General features: G+C 43.5%; 2 protein-coding genes and 1 pseudogene across 2 annotated transcripts in view; all 3 read right to left on the minus strand.

Moving 5' to 3' along the window:
• The window catches only part of Nxpe3 (neurexophilin and PC-esterase domain family member 3), a 46,064-nt gene extending 30,266 nt beyond the window's left edge, over nt 1-15,798 (minus strand). Inside the window, exon 1 of the mRNA XM_029470553.1 lies at nt 15,569-15,798. Within this exon, the coding sequence (XP_029326413.1) occupies nt 15,569-15,661 (93 nt within the window). The 5' untranslated portion in view covers nt 15,662-15,798. The remainder of the gene's footprint in view (nt 1-15,568) is intronic.
• LOC115029572 lies at nt 6,810-8,499 on the minus strand (annotated as a pseudogene).
• The window catches only part of Cep97 (centrosomal protein 97), a 45,033-nt gene continuing 37,642 nt past the window's right edge, over nt 15,711-23,101 (minus strand). Inside the window, exon 12 of the mRNA XM_029470551.1 lies at nt 15,711-15,798. Coding sequence (XP_029326411.1) covers nt 15,791-15,798 — 8 coding nt within the window. The 3' untranslated portion in view covers nt 15,711-15,790. The remainder of the gene's footprint in view (nt 15,799-23,101) is intronic.

Below are 23,101 nucleotides of genomic sequence, written 5' to 3' on the forward strand. Positions count from 1 at the left end.
GGAGAAGAAGAAGAAGAAGAAGAAGAAGAAGAAGAAGAAGAAGAAGAAGAAGAAGAAGAAGAAGAAGAAGAAGAAGAAGAAGAGGAGGAGGAGGAGGAGGAGGAAGAAGACAAGGAGGAAGAAGAAGAGAGGAAGAAGACAAGGAGGAAGAAGAAGAGGAGGAAGAGGAAGAGAAGAAGGAGGGTCTGTTTACCCTGTGTGGACAGAAAAAAAAAAAAGGTAGCCCATTGCAAGTTAGAAAGGGGGACCTGAACTGGCTGATAACTTGAGTAAGAGCTTCTGGCTCTTAAAACCAAGAGAAATAAATGCTTGTTGTTTTAGGAAAACAAAAACCAAAGAAATCTCATTTCATTTTGTCATCAGAAATAATGCAAGGAAAAAGATGGTAGAGTAACCACTTTAAAGCACGTAAAGGAAAAAAATCATCTGAGAGGCTACACACTGCATTATTCCTATGTCATAGCATCCTGGAAAAGACAACAAAGCGCCAGTCTGCTGTTCAAGAGAGAGAAGATTGAATAAATATATAAACTACTGGGCACTTTTAGGTCAGTAAAACTCTTTACCATACTCTAATGATGAACACACCATTTGCCAAAACTTACAAAATTATATAACAGAGGGTATAACCTGGGCTGAAAAAAAGGCTCAAGAATCAAGAGCACTGGCTGCTATTCCAGAGGACCCAGGTTCAATTCTCAGTACGGCTCTCTGCCATCTTTTACCCCAGTTCCTGGGGATCCATCACCCTCTTCTGGCTTCCAAGATACACACACAATACAGACATATATGCAAGCAAAACTCCCATACAAATAAAATTTAAAAATAAAATAAAATTTGAAAAAGATCTGATGGGGAAAAAAATTGACATTGGCTAGTAATGTGCCCACACTGCTCATCACTGTTACCACTGTTACCAAACGTGAACAGAAGTCCTTTGCCCCACCAGATGCAACTCCAGCCACCAAAACATCAGTCCCCAAACTCCAGAGGAGAATGCCCATCTGGATCAGAGGCCACCCCAGCCATCAGAAGTACAGCCCCCAGTTCACGTGAAGACCCTCCCCCTCTACTCAACCACAAGCCATTCTGGCCAGAGAACCAAACAAGAAACAGAAACCAAGGGACAAAATACCCATCCAATGAAGACAAACTCAGAAATCAGCACCTAGACCTATAATTACTTCAGACCCATATGGCTAGATGGCAGTATAAAAACAGAATCAACAGCCGGGCGTTGGTGGCACATGCCTTTAATCCCAGCACTCGGGAGGCAGAGGCAGGCAGAGTTCGAGGCCAGCGTGGTCTACAGAGTGAGTTCCAGGACAGCCAGGGCTACGCTGAGAAACCCTGTCTTGAAAAACAAAAAACAAAACAAAAAAAAAAAAAAAAAAAAAAAAAAAAAAAAAAAAAAAAAAAAAACCAACAAAACAAAACAAACAAACAAAAACAGAACAGAATCAACAATAGCCAAGCCAATATGGTACCACCAGAATCCAGATATTCTACTACAGCAAACCCTGAATATTCCAATACAGCTGAAGCACCAGATAATGACCTTAAAACCAACTTTATGGGGCTGGAGAGATGGCTCAGTGGTTAAAAGCACCAACTGCTCTTCCAGAGGTCCTGAGTTCAATTCCCAGAAACCACATGGTGGCTCACAACCATCTGTAATGGGATCTGATGCCCTCTTCTGGTGTGTCTGAAAAGAATGATGGCATATTTGCATACATAAAATAAGTAAATAAATCTTTAAAAAAAAAGCCAACCCAACTTTATGAAAATAATAGAGGTCCTTAAAGAAGTGAATAAATCCTTTGTAGGAATAATGTTTTGTATGCTGTGTAAAGCTTACCCTTGGGTTATTCAAATGCTGATTTCTCTGCCCTCAAATCTTGTTTCAATTCAAACACTGCATTGCTTATACCAAGAATCTCCTGTCTCAAGTTTGGGTGAACAGCTCTTACCATTTATTCCCTGCCTTGTCAATAAATACTGATTAGCCAATGGCTGGGCAGAATAGAGAATAATGTAGGATGTCCACTAGTGAGAGGGAGGGGAGAAGGAGAGCAGATGTTCCTGGAGGATGGAGGAATCAGCTCCATGAGGCCAGGGAGGTGGGGAGGTGGGGAGGAATAATAATATACAAGTATCATGAGATGGGCCTGGGACGTAACCAGATTAGCATAGAGGTGCAGCTTTAAATAAATAAATCTTGGTTTCTCTGTGCAGTTACTGGGGACTAGCATAAGGTAAAGAAAAAGAAATAAAGCCATCAGATTAATTCACTATCCACATTTATATTAAGAATAATTCATTATCAATCCTTTAAAGAAATGGAGGAAAAGACAAATAAAAAATTGGAGGAATTGAATAAATCCCTTAAAGAAAACCAAGAGAAAAAAAAAAGAGAGAGAGAGAGAGAGAAAGGAAATGAATAAAACTGCTCAAGACCTGAAAATGGAAAAACAAAATTAAAGGAATTCGGGAAATGGGAAAGATCTAGGTTAGTGAACAGGAACAACAGACACAAGCATCAGCAGCAGACGGCAAAAGATGGAAAGAGAACCTCAGGTGTCGAGGCTACAACGTGATGGCACTGGCTAAAGAAAATGCTGACTCTAAAAAGTACCTGACACAAAACATCCAGGAAATCTGGGCCACTATGAAAAGACCAAACCTAATAATAGGAATGGAAAAAGAAGAGTCCATCTCAAAGGCAAGAAAATATTTTCAATAAAATCATGGGGGGAAAATGTCCTAATCTAAACAAGGTGATGCCTAAAAACCACAAGAAGCTTACAGAACACTGAATAAACTGAACCAAAAAAGAAAATTCCCCCACTACATAATGATCAAATCTCTAAACATACAGAACAAAGGAAGAATATTAAAAGCTGCAAAGCCAAGTAACATATATCAGGCAGACCTATTAGAATGACACCTGACTTCTCAACTTCTCAAAAGCCTTAAGGACCTGGACAGATATCCTGCAGACTCTAAGGGACAGTAGATGCCAGCATAGACCACTATACCCTGCAAAATATTCAATCATCATAGATGGAGAAAACAAGATATCCCATGATAAAGTCAAATTTAAACATTATCTATAAATCCAGTCCTACAGAAGGTTCTAGTTTTCCTTCTAGTTAGGAAAACTCCAACCCAAGGAGGTTAACTACACACACAAAAACACAGAAAATAGATAATCTCACACAAGCAAAACCAAAAGGGGGACACACACACGCGCACACACACACACACTACCACCACTATCAACAACAACAAAATACCAGGAATTAACATTCATTGGTCATTAACTCTCAACTCCAAGGATTTAATTACCTAATAAAAAGACACAGGCTAACAGAATGGATGCAAAAACAGGATCCATCATCTTTCTGCTGCATACAAGAAACATAATTCAACATCAAAGATAGACATTACCTCAGAGTAAAGGGTTGGAAAAAGATTTTCCAAGCAAATGGACCTAAGAAACAAGCTGGTGTAGCCATTCTAACATCTAACAAAATAGACTTCAAAACAAAATTAAAGTTATTCAAGTTGCCCTGGTGGTGGCAGCACAGATTCTTTGCTACTCAACCCAAAGTCCTGTGTACCCTTAAAAAAGCCACACACAGCCGGGCGGTGGTGGCGCACGCCTTTAATCCTAGCACTTGGGAGGCAGAGGCAGGCGGATTTCTGAGTTCGAGGCCACCCTTTTCTCCAAAGTGAGTTCCAGGACAGCCAGGGCTATAAACCCCGCCCCCCCCCAAAAAACCATACACATACACACACACACACACACACACACACACACACACACACACACACACACACCACACAGCCTTATATTTAATATGTCTTACTCAGCTCAATGGCTGGGCCACTTCAATCCTCCACATGTCTAGCACACACCAATATTCCTGAATTATTACTTACTAAAACCTATATTCCATTATTCCATTCTGGCCTGCAGCCCTCCTGGGCCATCCATGATCGCTGTCTATCTCAGGCCTGGACCTTCTCCTTCCCCAGCATGGCAGTTCTCTCTCTCCTCCCCTCTCCTCCTCTCCTCCTCTCCTCTCTCCTCTCTCCCCTGTCCTCCCCTCTCCTCTCCTCTCTCTCTCTCTCTCTCTCTCTCTCTCTCTCTCTCTCTCTCTCTCTCCCTCCCTCCCTCCATGCTAAGGGGCATGGGCCCTCAGCAACTTACATGCAGATGTGCAGATTCCCATGTAATTTTAGGGACTGAATCAACATAAGTAACATTAGACCCAATCCATAATAAAAAATAAATAAATAAAAATAGATAGGGAAGGACGCCTCATACCCATCCCCCCCCCCAAAAAAAAAAGCCACCAAGATGATGTTTCAGTTCTTAACATCTATCTATGCAGTGGCTCCCAGGTTCATAAAAGAAACACTAATGCTTAAATCACACATCGACCCTCACACATTGATAGTAGAAGACTTCAGAGTCCCTCTCACCAAAGGACAGGTCATCTAGACAAAAATTAAACAAAGAAATATTGGCGCTAACAGATGCAAGGAACCAAATGGACCTAACATATCAACAGAATATTTCACTCAAATACAAAAGAAAATACCTTCTTCTCAGCACCTCATCAAACATTCCCTAAAATTGACCATATATTCAGTCAAAAAGCAAGTGTCAACAGATACAAAAATATTAAATAACCCCCTGCATCCTATCAGATCACCTCGGATTAAAGCCCAATTTCAACAACAAAAAAACTGAACAACTCTCTCTTGCAAGATTCCTCACGACCTCAAACCCAGGATCTCTGGTGACTCATCTCTTCTGCCTCCAATTTCTGTTCTGTTCTCCGCTTCTATTTTCTCTAGTGTTCTTTCCTTTCTTCGGCTGTTCTTTTTCTACAGTGTGCTCAATGTGTAAGAGCCCACTCTGTGATGTCATTTTCTCTCCCAGGTACCCAGGTTACAGGCAAGAAGTATGGTGAACTTTTAGTGAAGGTTTAAACAATGGAGATCTTGCTATTCTGCTAGAGAGTCACCTTGACTTTCTCTCGTTATCCACTCAGTCTAAAACCCTTCCGATCCACTTTCCCCTTTATCCCAAATTCCTCATTCTTGGCTTCCATTTTGGCTACCCGTCTTTAGGCTGTTTCCTCTTATATTTTTCCATGTTCGTTTGAAATTTTTTTAATTTTAAAATCATTTAATATGCACAGTGAAAAACTAGAATATAAAAGCATTTCACATTTTTTAAAACAAAAATAACACCTTCTAAATTATTTAACATAAGGCAGAGATCCACAGTCTTTTATCTGAAACCCTTAAGTCTAGATGTTTCAGAATGAGACATTTTCAGGTTTTTAGAAAGGTAATTCATACTAATCAACCCTCTAAAGAGTCTGTGGCAGCACATCCCAATAATCCAACACAGTAATATTTATGCAGCAGAATCAATGAATATTCACACTAAGTAGGATAAGCAGATCCACTGTCAGACCAGGACAGATCCAGAAGCAAATGAATGTTGTTATCAAGCTTAGGAAAATCTTGTTTTCAGAACTCTTTGGATTTTGAGACTGTAATTACAGATAAAGGAATGCAGACCCTTTGAAACTTGTAATGACAAGACATAAAAGATGGTTTAAACAAGTAACCCGGGAGCTAGAGAGATGGCTCAGAGGTTAAGAGCACTGACTGCTTTTTCAGAGGTCCTGAGTTCAATTCCCAGCAACCACATGGTGGGCTCACAACCATCTGTAATGGGATCCAGTGCCCTCTTCTGGCATGTCTAAGAGAGCGACCGTGTACTCATATACATAAAATAAACAAATAAATCTTTTAAAATAAATAAATAAACAAATAAATACACAAACAAGTAACCCATTTTGACAAATGCAAAAATAATACAACCTTCAAATACACTATAAATTAACAGGCATCTTCTCTTTGATATTATTAAATGTACACCTTAAATACATATAGCACACAACACAATTCATTATGGTCAGCTGATATCAAAGGCACATATGTTCAACCCCTTACATAAGAAAAGGACTCTATTAAATGTGCAATTAAAGATGGGATTCATCTGGGGCTGGAGAGATGGCTCAGTGGTTAAGAGCACTGACTGCTCCTCCGTAAGTCCTGAGTTCAAATCCCAGCAACCACTTGGTGGCTCACAACCATCTGTAATGAGATCTGACACCCTCTTCTGGTGCATATGAAGACAGCTACAGTGTACTTACATATAATAATAAATAAACGTTTAAAAAAATGGGGTTCATCTACTCCATGTGATGCCAAGAAGAGCACTTGCTGAGAGCAACCCAAGGAGGTGGGGCTTAGTCTCCAGGAAGTGCAATTTTACTTGTGAGCGGTCTCTTCCACAGAAACTCCATAGATAAACTTTACTTACAGTGAACACTGGGTGAATTTTTCATCTCTGTATACTAATACCATGTTGGGCCTTATGCCTAAATTTTAGTCCTTTAGAAGATTATCTTCTTCATCATTTTAAACTAGTAGTATTTTTCCAATTTTATAAGATAAGCAGGTCACTAATGATCTCCCTAATTAGCTGCAGTGTCAAAAAGAATAGTTAATTTTACTAATTTATTATAAACTCCTATCTGTTCAGAAATCACAATTATTAAAAAAAAAAAAAAAAAAAGCCAAACACCAAGCTACTGTGCTTGGAAAGTCACTGGTAGTTTCTGATCACAGCCATCTCCTCCACAGACCGGTATGCGAAGATTGGCTTCAGCAAGTAAAGATGACGTTGGCGTAAGTGCAGGAACAGCTTCGTAGGCTCGAGGACGGTGAGCGAGTGTGGAGTCACGCTGCTGACCGACTCCAATCAAGACATCATCCTACCGTTCTGGTCCTCATTGGCTTCACGAATAACAGTACTGAAATTTTCTTCTATCATTTGTGCTAACGTCTCTCTGTCAGAAGATGGTCACCGTCTGCTAATGTAGGAGGCAGCCATGCTGATACTGGAGGGGTTACTGTGCCTTCTAGACTGGATCCTACAAGAGAGCGGGCAGAACTCTGTGGACAGGCAATTTTAAGGAGGTGCCAAACTTCTTTCTGCCTCTTTCCCTGCGTAAACACGACAGTATGGTCAGCTTCTTTGGTGTTGCCGAGGGCCACTTCCACCTCGGGGAGTAGACCAATAGTCTTCCGCTCAAAGCCCAACAACTTGCTCGGGTGACCAAACAGCCCCTTGAGAACACACACAGCCCTGACTCTGCACGGTGTACACAATGATCCTCTCTGGGCTGTCACTGCTGGAGGGATCAGTAGGTCTGTGCTTTAGCTGCTTATAGAGCTCAATTGGCACACTGTTCCAGAGATTCCATCAACATCTTCCCTAGGGCTCTTCTGCAGCTCCATGATTTCAGCGTGCAAAGACATAATTTGATCCTCAAGGTACCCAATGACACCAACCTCAGAAGAGCCAATGGCCTTTGCTTCCATTTCTTCCCATGCTTTCAGCATTTTCTCTGAAGCCTCTGTAAACGAGCCCCCAATTAAACGCTTTCTTTTCTTTTCTTGTTTTGTTTTGTTTTGTTTTGTTTTCTGAGACAGGGTTTCTCTGTATAGCCCTAGCTGTCCTGGAACTCACTTTGTAGACCAGGCTGGCCTCGAACTCAGAAATCTGCCTGCCTGCCTCTGCCTCCCGAGTGCTGGGATTAAAGGCGTGTTCCACCACGCCTGGTGCAAACGCTTTCTTTTATAAGTTGCCTTGTTCAGTATCCCATAAGTCATCTGCTCACTATATCTCTCCAAGTCAAGCCAAATGCTTTTGTGAAAAAAAAAATACAAAACTCCAATTTAGCTTTGAGTTGCTGTGATGCTGAGATCAAAGTATTCTTCATTTTTCTCAAGTTAGCATTATATCTAAGAAGACTTAACACTGCTGCTCTTTGTCCCTGAAAGAGCCTGCTGTAGTCTTCCTTTAGCCCAGATACATACATAGTGCACTGCTTCAGCCCATACTTTCCACAGCTGTATAGTTGGCAGCTGTATTTTGCTATCTTGTACAATATAATTTACACAATCAAATAAACTTCTGGAGGCAAATGGTCCTTCATATACAGTCTTACTTTTACCAAACAAATAAACCATGTAGCTATCACGGCCTCTCACTCCATCTAGCACACACTGAGGGGCTGGTTTCTGTGGATCCAGAGAAATTCCTGTCTCTGACAGAACTCCTTGAGAACCTGTATTTATTCCTGTTTGACGCTCAGTTCGAGACTGTTGTGAAGGAAGACATTCATCCATGGTAACAGAAAAGAAATGATTTTTGCAGAAGTCATAGTTAGGATGTGCACTATCTTTACATTGAGAATGTGATCCATTGATACAAAACATCTTGGCTAATGGGTCCCCCCTCTCTGCTGTAGGTCCCAATTCAGCATCAATTGTAGCCAGCTTTCCACAGGCTCTACCATTAAACTACAAAGTCTGTTTGGCTGAGGTAATGGTTACTAAACAGAACTTCTCCGGTCATTTCACATGCAAATATACACTTTGGATCTTTCTTCGTAATCTTCTTATGCCAGGTAAATGGATGCAGGTGCTGCATAAAGGGCCTATATCCAGCAGTACATTCAGACACCACGGTCGGTCCCAGAGCTCCAATAATCCACAGTGGCTGTGTATGGATTATCTTCAAAGAGCCCTGGGGCCAAATACTGCAATGTTCCCACAAAAGATGTACAGAGACTTCCTTGATCAACATCTTTGGCATAACCCAAATCAATTATTTTATGTATTACCTTCCCACCACCATCCTGAAGAACTGTATTTCCAGGTTTTAGATCTGATGTATAATTTTGTTTTCATGCAAATATCAAATCCCAGGTGCTATGTCACTCAGTAAAGAAAGTATCTGGCTTTCTTTAACTCCACAACAACGTTCTGGTTTGTTGAGTCGCTTCCGGGAGGTCCCCTCCAGAACAGTCCTCCATTGCTAGAAGAGGCACATCGTTAATTAAAAAGTTCAATCCCTCGGGAACATCACAGGCCTTTACAACATTCGCATGGCTCAACTTTTTCAGGATCTGGATTTCATGGCACCATCGCTCTCTGTTTTTGGTACTTAGCTCTAAGTGACAAGACTTAATTGCTTTTTTGAGAGCAAGTTCCTGTGCTGGTACAGACAGTACCAGGCCACTCCCACATCTCCCGGGGCCGCCCATGCCCGGCCACAGCACCGGGGGAGGGGGGCCCTCCATGGGGCAGGCGCAGCAGCTGCCTCCTCTTCTGAATTTTTATTCTGGACTCCTAGCCAGAGACTCCCCAGCAGGTTCTATTCGGGCTCCTACTAATTAGGAGTGCAGAATGATCAACAAGTTTTTGACTTCAGGTTCCCAGTACAAGGAAATAGTCTGAGGATCAATTTGTTCATCCTTATGAGTCACTCTTACCTCCCTTCCACCATGGCAGAGGACTGGAAATTCTCTTTAAGGGTCTAGAGAGGTGAATCAGAGGTTAAGAGCACTGCCTGCTTTTTCAGATGAACCAGATTTGATTCCCAACACTCAAGTGGTGGCTTAGAACTCTGTAACTCCAGTCCCAGGGGATCACACACCCTCTTGTGGCCTCTCTGGGCACCATCCACACACATGGTGTACAAACACAGGCATGCAGGCAAAACATCCATATCAGCATAAAATAAAAATATCTAAATATGTGTGTCTCTATTTCAATGCTATTTCTGTCTGTGATGTCTAATCTTGGTGGTCACCTTGACTACCTCTGGAATCAATTAAAACCCAATGGGCTGAGCACATCTGTGAGGTGTGTTCTTGAGTGGATCATTTGAGGTGGGAAAACCCACCCAATTTGGAGCATTTACTGTCAGGAGACACATACTAAATGTGGGTCATACTTTCTGGTGGCAGCCTACACACAAGAACTTGGAACAAGGAAGCTTTTGGGTTTTGCCTGCTTGCTCTCAATCTCCTGCTGCTTAGGTACTCCTTAGCTGGTGCTAGAATGTTCTTCTTTAGGATTCCAATATAGGCTGAGACATGAGCTAAACAACTACTGACTGGGCTCCTGGCCTTTCTGTTGGGAGATAGCCATTGTTAGACTACACAGGCCACGGCCTATAAAACACTCAAGTAAATCTCCACATATGTAGGCATGGGTATGCGTGTGCGAGTGTGTGTGTTTATGTGTATGGATGCACCTGCGCCACAGTGAGCATGTGGAAGTCAGAGGACAGCTTGTGGGAGCCAGTTCTCTTCTTCAACAATGTCTATTCTGGAAACTAAACTAAACTCAGGCCATGCATATATACATATATATATACACATTACATATTTACATATATAATATATACTCATTCGTTCTATCAGTTCTGTTCCTCTAGGGAATCCTGACTACTACACTGTCCTTGGAAATAACATTCATCAGCTGGATGTTAAAAAACGATGGCATGGCTCTGCAATGAAGCAAAATAGAGCCATGAAGCTCATGTCATAGAGCAGATGTGGTTCAGAGAACATGAAATACAAAGTAACACTTTAAAAAAAAAAAAACCACACTAAATTTTAGTAATATAGAACTGGAATGAGGAAGGGCAACATAGGAACTCTACTCCCAGTCAATTATTTTTCTATAATTCTAAAACTATGTTAAAACTAAAGGTAATAAATATTTAAAGGCTATATAGAATTTTTTTCTAGATTGACCAAAAGTGAACACATTGATCACCAACAAATCTGAGCCACATGTAATGTCAAAGGCAGTCAAAAAGAAAGAAACTGTTAAAAGACTGAAATACAGATCCACAAACAAGATAAATGCTATTAAAAAGGAAAGTTGTTATAAATACTTCATAGTAGGTTTTATTATCCCTAAGGACAACATTAAACCAAAATTTTAAACAATAGGGGGTATATAACATGCAGAGGTAAAGTATGTATCAACAGCACAAAAATCACAGAGGAGAAATGAAAATCAACTGTGACACGGTGCATATTCTACAGGAGGTGGAACACCATTTAACCACAGAGTGTGATTTTAAATATATATTGCAAGCCCTAAAACAATCACTAAAATAACAGGCTTACTCCTAAGAAGCCCACAAAACAATAAAATGGATTAAAATAATTTCTCAATGTGAAACAAAGCATAAAAAGGAAGAGAATAAGGTGAAAATGAACAACAAAATGGTATAACGACATCCTCTCAAAAAAATACATTAAATATAAAGAGTCTAAACATCCCAACTAAAAAGCAGAGGTTGATGGAGCACAGTGGGTCACACCTGTAATTCCAGCATTTGGGAGCCTGGGCCACAAAGATTGCCAGGAGCTTGAAGCCATGTTGGCTGTATAGTGAGTGTCGTGAAAGTTTAGACTGTAGAGTGTGATTCTAGCCAGGAATGGAAATTATGACCCAGCTAACCAGCTGGGGTCTGCCTGTAACTAGCGGGGAGGCAGCTTAGGTTGTGGCTAAGCGAGTAGCGGGGAGGAGAGAGCTCCCATTTCCTCTCTTTTCAGCACATGCACAAGCTCTACCAGTCATTATTACTACACCACACAAGTATAATTATTAGTCATGATTGTAAGAATTCAATATAGATGAATCTTGGAAGACCTGATGCGAACAGAAGCAACCCAGTCACAAAATATCCTATGATCCCATTGTGTGCAGCATCTAGGCTCATCAAATCCATAGAGGCAGACAAATTGATAATTACATGACAGAGGCTGAGGGGGAAGAAGGAATGGGTAACTGTTTAACAGATCCAGACTTTCAGTCTGGGAGGACAAGAATGAAGTTCCAGAGACAGACAGTACAGTAGCTGTACAACGTGAATGTGCTGCAGCCCACTTTGACTGGCTGGAGTCGGGAAGATAGATGGCTCTTGCCATACAAAGTCGAGAACCTAAATTTGAATCCCCAAACCCGAACGAAGCCAGATAAATAGCAGCTGTCTGTAATCTCAGCAATCCTGCAGTGAGATGGAGGTGGAGACAAGAGACTCCTCCTCAGGAGATCACAGACCTGCTAGGCTGGTGTCCACAGACAGCGAAGTACAACAAAAGAGGCCCTGATGCAAACAAAGTGGAAGATGAGGATCAATATCCAATATTGTCCTCTGACATCAGCATGCATGCTGTGGCAAGCAGCATTCACACTCAACACACACACACACACACACACACACACACACACACACACACACAGATTTATCAAGAATAAAAAGGTGTTGTACGTGCCATTATGTTATCACGATACCTAGTTGTATACTTATAACTCGGATGGAAGGCACCGTTGATACAGTGCTGACCCTGCCATTTCTACAGCAAAACATGAGAACAGTGTAAGCAAACGAAAGGAATTAATTCCTAGACATTACGCTTTAACCTTGAACAGAATCAAGATTCTTCGTGTACTTACAAAAAAATAAAACTAAAGGACTCTGTGTCCATTTCACAGTGAGAGTAGGTGTCTTGTTCCCCAACACAAAGCAATTTCCAGCTGAAGAAAGGAAAAAGCCTACGTACAGGCTCAGCCTCTAGAAATCCTTGTGCTGATAACCCAAGTAAGCAAAGAAATGCCTTGCTTGGTTAAGACTTGCATTGTAAAAAGCACCATAAGCAACAGAATAAAAGGGTTAGCATGTTTTCTGTAGAAACTGTGCCACAAATTTGATCCTGCGTGTGTCCAGCAGAGGAAGCTGGAAAGAGGGGGATTCTTAGTGTCTCGGAGACGCTCAGTGAGGGAGGGGCTCAGGAAGACGTGGTCTCTGCCCGTCAGCCATACAGAGGTATTCAAAACAGACTTACCAACTTCCTCCACTCCAACTGTCCTTCAGCTAGTGGCCAGGCCACATGGTCCCCTCCTTCAGGAAGCCAATCTAAAGCAGCCATAAAGTACCCACTCTCCTTGCTCTCCACGGAAAAAGAAGGGTTTCCGATGGTGTGGCTTTTGTCCTGATGCCCCCACCAACGCCACCCCAGTGTCAGGTGCAAGGACGGGTTAGAGCACTTCCCTGTGAGCGAGGACTTAGAAACTGTGGTTTCAGGGTATGGAATGTCAAGCTAACCAGCTGGGGTCTGCCTGTAACTAGGGGGAGGCAGCTTAGGTTGTGGCTAAGCAGGTGGGGGGAGGAGAGACCTCCCATTTCCTATCTTCTCAGCACATTCACAAGCTCTACCAGTCATTATTACTACATCATGCAAGTATGATTTTTATTTATGGTTGTAAGGAACATTTTGCTTTTGCTTTTGCTTTTGCTTTTATTGAAAACAGGCTAAGTAGTGATGGGTCACACCTTTAACCCCAGCACCAGGGAACCAGAAGCAGACACAGACGAATCTCAGTAAATTCAAGGCCAGGCTAGTCTACACAGTGAGTTCCAGGACAGCCATGGATACACAGAGAAACCCTGTCTCAGGAAAACAAACAAAAACAAATGAAAACACCCCCCCCTGCACCCCCCATATAACATATTCCGATTAGTTTCCTGCCAAGGGCCTTCCAGGAAGACCAGCAAAGGGCTTTAGAACTCATGGAATGTGGCACATGCAGCACGGGTGTGTCTCAGATTAGCATGGCCCAAGCACTGTCCTGAGGACTTCATGCTGTTAAGAGTTCTGCTCAGCTGGCTGCCCTCACATCCCTCTTAATCTAAGAACTGTATGAAAACTCTAAGGGGCTTCCAGCCCCTCACTGGACAGTATCTTTTGCACTCACAATAATAATGTTAGATCTCTTCCAGGCAGTGCTACTAATGAATGACTCAGTCACCACCCTATGAAAGAACTTAAAGATATAGATCGTCAGCAATGACCACCACCCTTAGGTGGGAAAAATAAAATTGTAAGTGAAGCTAAGTTGAGATGTAGAAAATCTTAGGGAACAATTTGAAGTTCAGAAAAGAAGACTCTTAATAATCCTTTAAGCAGGCTGGCGAGATGGCTCAGCGGTTAAGAGCACTGACTGTTCTTCCAGAGGTCCTGAGTTCAAATCCCACAACCACATGGTAGCTCACAACCATCTGTAATGAGATCTGACACCCTCTTCTGGTGTGTCTGAAGACCGTGACAGTGTACTTAGCTATAATAATAAATAAATCTTTTAAAAAAAAATCTTTAAGCTAGGGATTTTTTTAATTCAGGGAACAAGATCAACGGCAGCCCTGGCTGACGTGACTCTCACTGAGGCTGGACTGCTGATGACTGACTTCTTGTACCCATTTTTGCCCTCAGTTTCCTGATATGATTTAATAAGAATTGCTGATGAGTAAATATTCATTCTGAGGATTGAAAGTAGATATGACTGATTGTTTTTTTGTTTTTGTTGTTGTTTTTGTTTTTGTTTGTGTTTGGTTTTTTCGAGACAGGGTTTCTCTGTATAGCCCTGGCTGTCCTGGAACTCACTTTGTAGACCAGGCTGGCCTCGAACTCAGAAATCCACCTGCCTCTGCCTCCCGAGTGCTGGGATTAAAGGCGTGCACCACCACACCCGGCACTGACTGATTGTTTTTATATGAAAGTTTAGATTTGTGATTCTTTTAAGATTCTTCTGAGATTACTTTTTTTTTCAAAGTATTTATTCTATGTAAGTACATTGTACCTGTCTTTAGACACCAGAAGAGGGCACCATATGTTACTACGGATGGTTGTGAGCCACCATGTGGTTGCTGGGATTTGAACTCAGGACCTCCTGAAGAGCAGTGCGTGCTCTTACCTGCTGAGCCATCTCACCAGCCCCAAGATTACTTTTAAAGATACATAATAAAGTGATTATTCCTTCCTTTGTAACCAGATATTGCTGTCTGGCAGTAAGAGAAACTGGCTGAGAAAACTCCCTTGCTCGCTCACACTTTGTTAATCTATAACAAGTTGCTTAGTTACGAATGTACATGGGTTCTTGGGAACAATGTGTTTTCTTTATCTGTACTCTGTAATAGTTTCTCACGCAAAGGTATTGGGGAACAGACTGTTGTTTTATAGTCACTCACGAAAAGAAAAATAGAATGTAATCACATTGTAATTTCTATGCTGGTTGAAAGATTTTGCTGGGATACATAAGCTATGGGAGAAAAAATAAAGTATATATTGGAGTTTGCTCCATTCACCAACTATGTGTATGTGTGTGTGTGTGTGTGTGTGTGTGTGTGTGTGTGTGTGTACACGCACACACATATATATACATATGCATGTGTGAAATGCTTGGAGCCTGCTTCTTGGAACTTTGTTCCATCCATTCAATGTGTTAATATGTATGTGTGTGTGTGTGTGTGTGTATGTATCTGTATGTGTGAAGTTACTGGAGCCTGCTTTGTTTCATCCACTCAGTGTGTGTGTGTGTGTGTGTGTGTGTGTGTGTGTGTGTGTGTGTGTGAATTTTCTCTCTTTCCTTTTCTTTCTCCCCAGCCCCTAAAGACTTAGAAAAAAACGTTCAGGGTTTTCCCCACTGGCCAGAGGGAGCGCTGGCCCCAGCGAAACAAGTTTTGCTCCCTCACACAGAGAAAAAGGTCTACTGACTATTCCTCTCCTGGCTGGCTTGCACATGCCCAGATGTGAGCACTCACCTCCACCTGAGTGACATTGACGACCAACACCACCACCATCAGCACCACAAACAGATAGCAGAAGACTCGTAGTTTGAAGAAGTTGGTCCACATTGTCCGGCTGTGTCCTGATGACCCATGGCCGACACCACATTACTTTCGCCGTCAAAGCTCCATGTCTCTGTTCACTCTGAGCCGTGAATGAGCATCCCGTTTAACTTGTGGCCATTCTGCCAGTCCTCTTCAGAGTTCTGTAGAGGAGAGACTGCAACAATTCAAAAGGCATGTTCTGTACAATAAACAAAAGAAATGAAACTCTCACCAACTGCAACAGAAGTTCATTTCCTTTCATCGGCCTTATCCAAGGTCCTGTCACAAAAACAGAGGAAAGGGCCTGGGGACAGTCAGATAGTATCTCCTGGGGACAGTCATATAGTATCTCCTGGGGACCTTAATGCCTCCTCTCTAGATAATTGTTTCAGTTTCCTTTTTCAACTCTACTCAGAGATGGTAATTGTTACTTTATAACTATGTTACTTATAACTTTTAATAGGAAAAAAAAGTTTTCAAACTCAGACACTGTGAAGTAAAAGTAAACATTAAATTTCTAGAGTCTTTTTTAATTGATCCTTTGTGAATTTTTACACCCCAATGATTTTACTTTTATTTTACATGCATTGGTGTTTCGCCACCATGTGAGGGCATCAGATCCCCTGGAACTGGAGTTACAGACAGTTGTGAGCTGCCGTATTGGTGCTGGGAATTGAACCTGGGTTCTGTGGATGAGTAGCCAGTGATCTCAATCAGTAGCCATCTCTCCAGGGCCAACTTTCCAGAGTTTAACTAAGTAAAATCGCCTCACTTCCCTTACAGGTTAAGTTATACACAGTACCATACTCGCAATATGTCAAGAGTGTTAGGAGGAGGCCTCGTGTTAGTCTAAAGAGTTCCAATCAGAACACTCCGCCAACCACCCTGACCCACAGGAAAGCCAGACTACCACAGTCTCCACAGTAAGACAGAAACCAGCCTTTGGTTTACAGGTTCCCACAACAGGTCGTCTCTGTTCTCCTTCATCAGTGACAAGACATAGGAAGAAAGACACTCACCCTGAAGATGTGTGTGTGTGTGTGTGTGTGTGTGTGTGTGTGTGTGTGTGTGTGTGTGGCGTGGGGAGACAGCTTGAAGAATTTGTAAGAGATCCTGATTCTTTGATCACAGATGTTTCTTGGTAAAGGACTGGAGTCTTGTAGCAAATTCAAAATGTTCTCTCAGTGGCTGGTTGTAGGCTGTTTTTCCTGCGGTTGGGTTTGGGGAGTGGGGTATTTCTAATCAGTACTGACTTCAATTATTTCATCACTCTGATAATATCATTTTTATGACATTTATGAGATTATAACTTCTCGTTTTATAGCAGAAACAGATAGCTGCATATCTTATTTTTGTAGAAAAGTAAACAATAATACACAAGTTTTTCCAAAAGGAAAAACCAAAGAACAATTGATCTAAACCCTTCCAAACAATATATAACTATAACTATATATTATATAGCTATATATATTATATATTGTTTATATATATATAAACAATTCACTAGAATATATAGTAATTTCTGTGGAGAATCTTTTTTTTCTTGTAAACCATGGGAATTTCTGATTCCAGAATGGATTAGTTTTTTGTATTAATGTAAGGACATTTTGTTACTTTCTGTAAAACAAAAATTAAAGCATCCACACTGATGACAATGTATACGGCTTTAAACTCCAGCTATGCAGGAACTGGAAGAATGTCAAGCAATTTACTTAGTTATTAAACTTTTCAGGGAAAAAGTCTTAAAGGGCTGCAAGAGTTCTCTCATCTCTAGTCATATAGTCTCTCTCTCTCCCTCCTCCTCCTCCTCCTCCCCCTTCCCCCTCTTCCCCTCCCTCCTCCCCCCTCCCCCCCGCCCCCGCCCCCTGTACATTTCCACCAAAGGACACGTAAAGAGGAAGTAACTGTTTCTGTTTTCGAAACGTGCGTTATAGGGTGAAGGTTCCAGTTAAGGGACACCTTGAATCGCTTTCCAGCTTGGCTTTTGCCGTTGCCCTCTACAAATGAATTCTCTTTATACCTTAGTGAGCCAACACCTCTTCAGTATGTCCACAGCTTAGGCTTGAACTTTGGCGTTGCTTGCTTGGAGACCCTTGTTAATATTTGCAGCCGTCTAAATATGCATGACCCAGAGAGTGGCATTATTGGGAGTGGGGGTGGGCTTTGAGACCCTCCTCCTAGCCACGTGGGAGTCAGTTTTCTCCTATCTGTCTTTGAATCAAGATGCAGAACTGTCAGCTCCTCCAGTCCCATGTCTGCCTAGACTCTGTCATCCTCCCGCCTTGATGATAATAGACTGAACCTCTGAACCTGTAAATTAGCCCCAGTTGAATGTTGTTCTTTATAAGAGTTGCCTAGAGACTGCCATATCCGGGGATTCATCCCATAATCAGCTTCCAAACGCTGACACCATTGCATACACTAGCAAGATTTTGCTCAAAGGACCCAGATATAGCGGTCTCTTGTGAGACTATGCAGGGGCCTAGCAAACACAGAAGTGGATGCTCACAGTCAGCTATTGGATGGATCACAGGGTCCCCAATGGAGGAGCTAGAGAAAGTACCCAAGGAGCTAAAGAGATCTGCAACCCTATAGGTGGAACAACAATATGAACTAACCAGTACCCCCACCCCCTCTGGAGCTCGTGTCTCTAGCTGCATATGAATCAGAAGATGGCCTAGTTGGCCATCAGTGGAAAGAGAGGCCCATTGGTCGTGCAAACTTTATATGCCCCAGTACAGGGGAAAGACAGGGCCAAGAAGTGGGAGTGGGTGGGTGGGGGAGCGTGTGGGGGACTTTTGGGATAGCATTGGAAATGTAAATGAAATAAATACCCAATAAAAAAAAGAACATTAAAAAAAAATGTTGCCTTGGTCAGGGTGTCTCTTCACAGCAACGGAAACCCTAACTAAGACGATGTTTATGTATACACTTTAATCTTCATTTCTTATCATTCTGCACTGAAATGCAGACGAGCTGACATCATCCTCTGAACTTAGAAGGGATTCATCTAAATTATAATCTACTATTTAATTTTTTAATTATTTTTTAAATTATTTTTATAATTTATGTGTATCTGTGTGTCCATGTATACCACAGCGCATACACCTGTGGATGTCAGAGGACAACTTATAATAGTTAGTTCTTTCCTCCCATGGGGGTCCTGGAAACTGAACTGAACTTTCAAGGCAAGAAGGTTTTCCTGCTGGGTAGCCACCTCCAACCCTCTTCTGTTATTTTACTGGGTATTTTCTACACCAGCTACTGTTACTGTTCTTCTCATTCCTCAGTTATTTTGATTTTCCCCTGGAAAGCCTGATCAGATTTACTCTCTTTATTGTTTAGAGGTGGATCAGAAAGAATCCGTTTTTTACAACGCCACTTTCTGCTGCCTCTTCACTGTTCCCTCCCAGACTCCAGCCGAAAGGTTCAGCTCTACACAGACACTGATAGTGGCTCCAGTCTGATAAAGTGTGTGCCAGTGCTGATAAAGGCTTCCTTAAAGTACCTACTGCACCGGGAGCCTTTGGCTGGAAATCAAACACACACTATTATAGACCTTAGTGAGAGACGAGGGTATACATTTAGAAACAGGTAAGACACATTGTTTAGTGTAAGCTGAGGGTAGTTGCTACCTTGTAAAGGTAGGCTCTTCAGTGATTAGAAGTGATAATTCTGTAAAAAGGAGCCAGTGAGGTGACTCAGCAGGTAAAAAGTGCTTTCTGACCAGCCCAGCAGTCTGGTCCCCCAGGAGCCACAAGGTAGAATCTCATTCCAGCGTTTGGCCTTGGCCTTTGCTCTCTGCAAATGAATTTTCTCCTTTTCCAAACTCAAGTCTAAGTGAGTTTGATTTTTTTTTTTTTTTTTTTTTTTTTTTTTTTTTTTTTTTGGTTTTTCGAGACAGGGTTTCTCTGTGTAGCCCTGGCTGTCCTGGAGCTCACTCTGTAGACCAGGCTGGCCTCGAACTCAGAAATCNGCCTGCCTCTGCCTCCCGAGTGCTGGGATTAAAGGCGTGCGCCACCACGCCCGGCTGCAAATGAATTTTCTTTACACCTTAGTAAGCCAACACCTTTGCTGGGTCTGCTCTTCGTATGTCTACACCTTAGGCTTGGATCCTTTGGCATCGCTTACTTTGAAACCCTTGATATCCCTTAGATACAGTATACAGTATACAGTCAAGTAGAAGAACCACTAAATAGAGTGGCCAGGGGGTATTGCTTACTTCAGTTGAGGGCCAGTGGTACTAAAATGAACTTTGAATTGTGCCTTGCCATGGTCTCTCAGGACAACTGGATTCTGGAACACTAGGATCAACCATTCCCTCTTCAGTGACCTTTCTTCAGCTCCTTTCTCAGTAGCAGATTACACACTTGGTCAACCCAGAAGAAATTATGAAAACAACAGACATGGAAAGAAGACAGTAAGCCCAGTCAAAAGGGGACAGAGCCCTCACACTGCTGGGTAAAAGTATGGTGTGCCCTCCCAGAGAGGAATCAAACAGTCAGGAGGGTCCGGGCAACCTGCCAGATTCTAAGACACCCTAATAATCCAAATGACACATAATGCCTACAGGAAGAGAACACAATCACCAGGCAGTGCGGTTCTTTTATCCATTGGGAACACGGCAATAATCTATTGTTGATGAAAAGCACGGGGGGGGGGGATTACACTTTCATATACATTTTTGCAAAATCCTGCCTCACAACCTCTCTGAGCACCACCGCTCTTCTGAACTTGAGTCAAGCAGGGACAGAACACAAGCCAAGATCTCAACATCCCACAGAGGACTGTCACACACTCGTTCCTCCCTGCATGACTATTCTGATGCCTCCAAAACTGCAGCTCAGTAAAGCCTGGGTAGTCCAAAGTATGACGAGACAACAAGATAAGCAGCTGGCGCCACAGCAGCGATGAGACTGGCGATAGGGACCAAGTGCAGTGTCGCCAAGCTCTCTGCACTGGGAGTGGAAAAAAGAAGAGAAGTAAGGGGTGGGGTGGGGGGGAGGAGAGGGGCCTGATTGCGCTCTCGGGTGCAGGTCACCTGAGGTGCCTGCTACCAGGCGCTGCGGCGCTGCAGCAAGTGGAGAAACTGAGGATGGAGATGTTCAGGCTCGCCCTGCATCCTCTCTGCAGCGGCTCGGATCATCCGGACCTTGGCAGTCGCAGCCCAGGGCTGAAGCTCTGCCTGCGTCTTCGGTCGGGGCCTCGGCTCCCGGGCTCTGGAACGCAGTTGGGACTCCCGGGGCCGCAGCTCCCTACACCGGGCCGGGGACGTTAGGGACCCGAGGTCCGCGCGCGGAACACAGGGCTCTGCAGCTTCGGGGCGCAGGAGGCACGCCGCACCCGGCGCTCTCCGGACAGGCTCCGCCCCGCCGCGCGCTTAGTCGCAGCTCGCACTCACCCGGTCTCCGGTCTCGCTCGCCGCTCGCCCTCCCACGGGATGTGGACGCTCCGATCCGGGGCCTCCGCGCCAAGCTGTTCTCTCCCCGCTTCCTGACCGCGCTACGGCGCCTCACCCCCGACCCCCGGCTACGATTGGTCCGACTATGGGCGGGGCGGGGCGGAGCGGGGATGTTGACTGACAGCCGCGCAAGCTGAGTGATGTGCCCAGTGGCGAACACAAGGAGTTGGCACTGCCTGTGCTACCCGACCGCCCCAGGGAGCTTGGGTTCGGATGACTGTGTACCTCTGGAGATACACTCTAACCCGAGGGCTGGACCCTTTTGGAGACACAAATACAGATGACCTTCGGACATCAGCCTTTCCCCGGAGCGTCCCCTCAACCGGTTCTCTTCCTGAGAACTAACCACAATGCTGGCCTAGCAGTGGCGGAGCTGCTGGTACCAGAGAAACACTGCTTGCCAAACGTGAGCATAGAGATAGCAGGGTCTTGAAGCTTCTCTCTTTGAAGTTAGTCTCTTGGCAAAAGCGCCAGGATATTCCACCCAAACCACCCTCAATGCTGGATTACCCTAGTTTGGACGTTTTATGTCAAAAGCAGCTTGGTGAATCTGAGATACTGAGAGGAGTTTCTAGAGGACAAAAAGGCCCGTGTGGGACAAAAGACGTTCCTGGTTTAGAGCACAGTGGGGTTGGACGTACTTTTAACCTAAGCAAAATGCTGGGGGGTTGGGGGGAGTCTGGGGCTGGAGAGATGGCTCAGCGGTTAAGAGCACTGGCTGCATGCTCATCCAGAGGTCCTGAGTTCAATTCCCAGCAACCACATGGTGGCTCACAACCATTTGTAATGAGATCTGACGCCCTCTTCTGGTGTGTCTGAAGACAGCTACAGTGTACTCATATACATTAAATAAATAAATCTTTTTTAAAAAAAGTTTAAAACAAAAAGAAAAAGTTTGCCCTCAGACTTAGTCCCAAGTTGAAGTAGAATCGATATAAATTACAACTGTCATTAATTATCATTATATTTATTGACAATGGAGCTATAAGAGCCTGAGGTCAGGAAGAACAGAAGCAAAACAACTGTCTTCAGGGCATAAGACCACTGTGTTCATGAACGCAGAGCACCTGTGCTTGCCTCTACAAGACTTGAACAAAACCAACCCACCAACATTCTCACATGGCAGGACAAAGGGTTCATGTGTGCATACACACGCGCACGCACATACACACACACATTAACTGAAGACCCAATGACGGCATCTGGGAGCAGGAGATACTGTGCAAGGCTCTGGGCTTGATCCACCCCACCCCCACTCCTGGCCCCCCATCACCATCAGCTAGCTGAACATGCTTCCATTTCCTGAACCCATGCACTGAGCAGCAGTGAGGGACAGAGAGCAAGTGGCATCGCTATTGTCAGTCTGCCTATGCCTTGAGGTTGAGACCCTGGTGTTACAGTCCCTTTTGTAGGCCTTCATCAGCATCCTTAACAGACAGCCATGTACACTACAACTCTCAGTCTGGGGTCTGAGACTGTCAGACCCTGAGGATTTGCTACATCTCTGGTTCCAGGGATGAGCATGTTCCCTTTTGTGAGGGGGGTTGGTTTTTTACAGCCTTTTTCCAGCTTTAAGTTCTGGTTTCTCTATGCCCACTTCTCTTCCTGCTCTGGGGTTGCTTCAGCTCATCAACTGCTTTCTTCATATGTTCAGGCAAGCCATTGCCTAAGGCTGACTTTTTCACAACTTGATAGCTTTTGCTGGCCTGAATGCTGGGTGGTTGCCTCTCTTGAGGCTACCTTCAGAGACCAGGCCACACACCGAAGCTCAAGAGTAATGGCTCAGGAAATGGAAGCATGTTCAGCTAGCTGATGGTGACAGGGGCCAGGGAAGCAGGTGGAATGGATCACACCCAGAGCCTTGCACATAACAGCTGGCATAATGGGGCACACCTTTAGTCCCAGCAGAGGCAAGTGGATGTCTGTGGTTTCAGAGGCCAGCCTGGGTCTACATAATTGAGTTCCAGGACAGCCAGAGCTACAGTGAAACCCTGTCTCAAAAA

The sequence above is a fragment of the Mus caroli genome, chromosome 16 (assembly GCF_900094665.2).
Source record: "Mus caroli chromosome 16, CAROLI_EIJ_v1.1, whole genome shotgun sequence".
Classification (NCBI taxonomy): domain Eukaryota; kingdom Metazoa; phylum Chordata; class Mammalia; order Rodentia; family Muridae; genus Mus; species Mus caroli.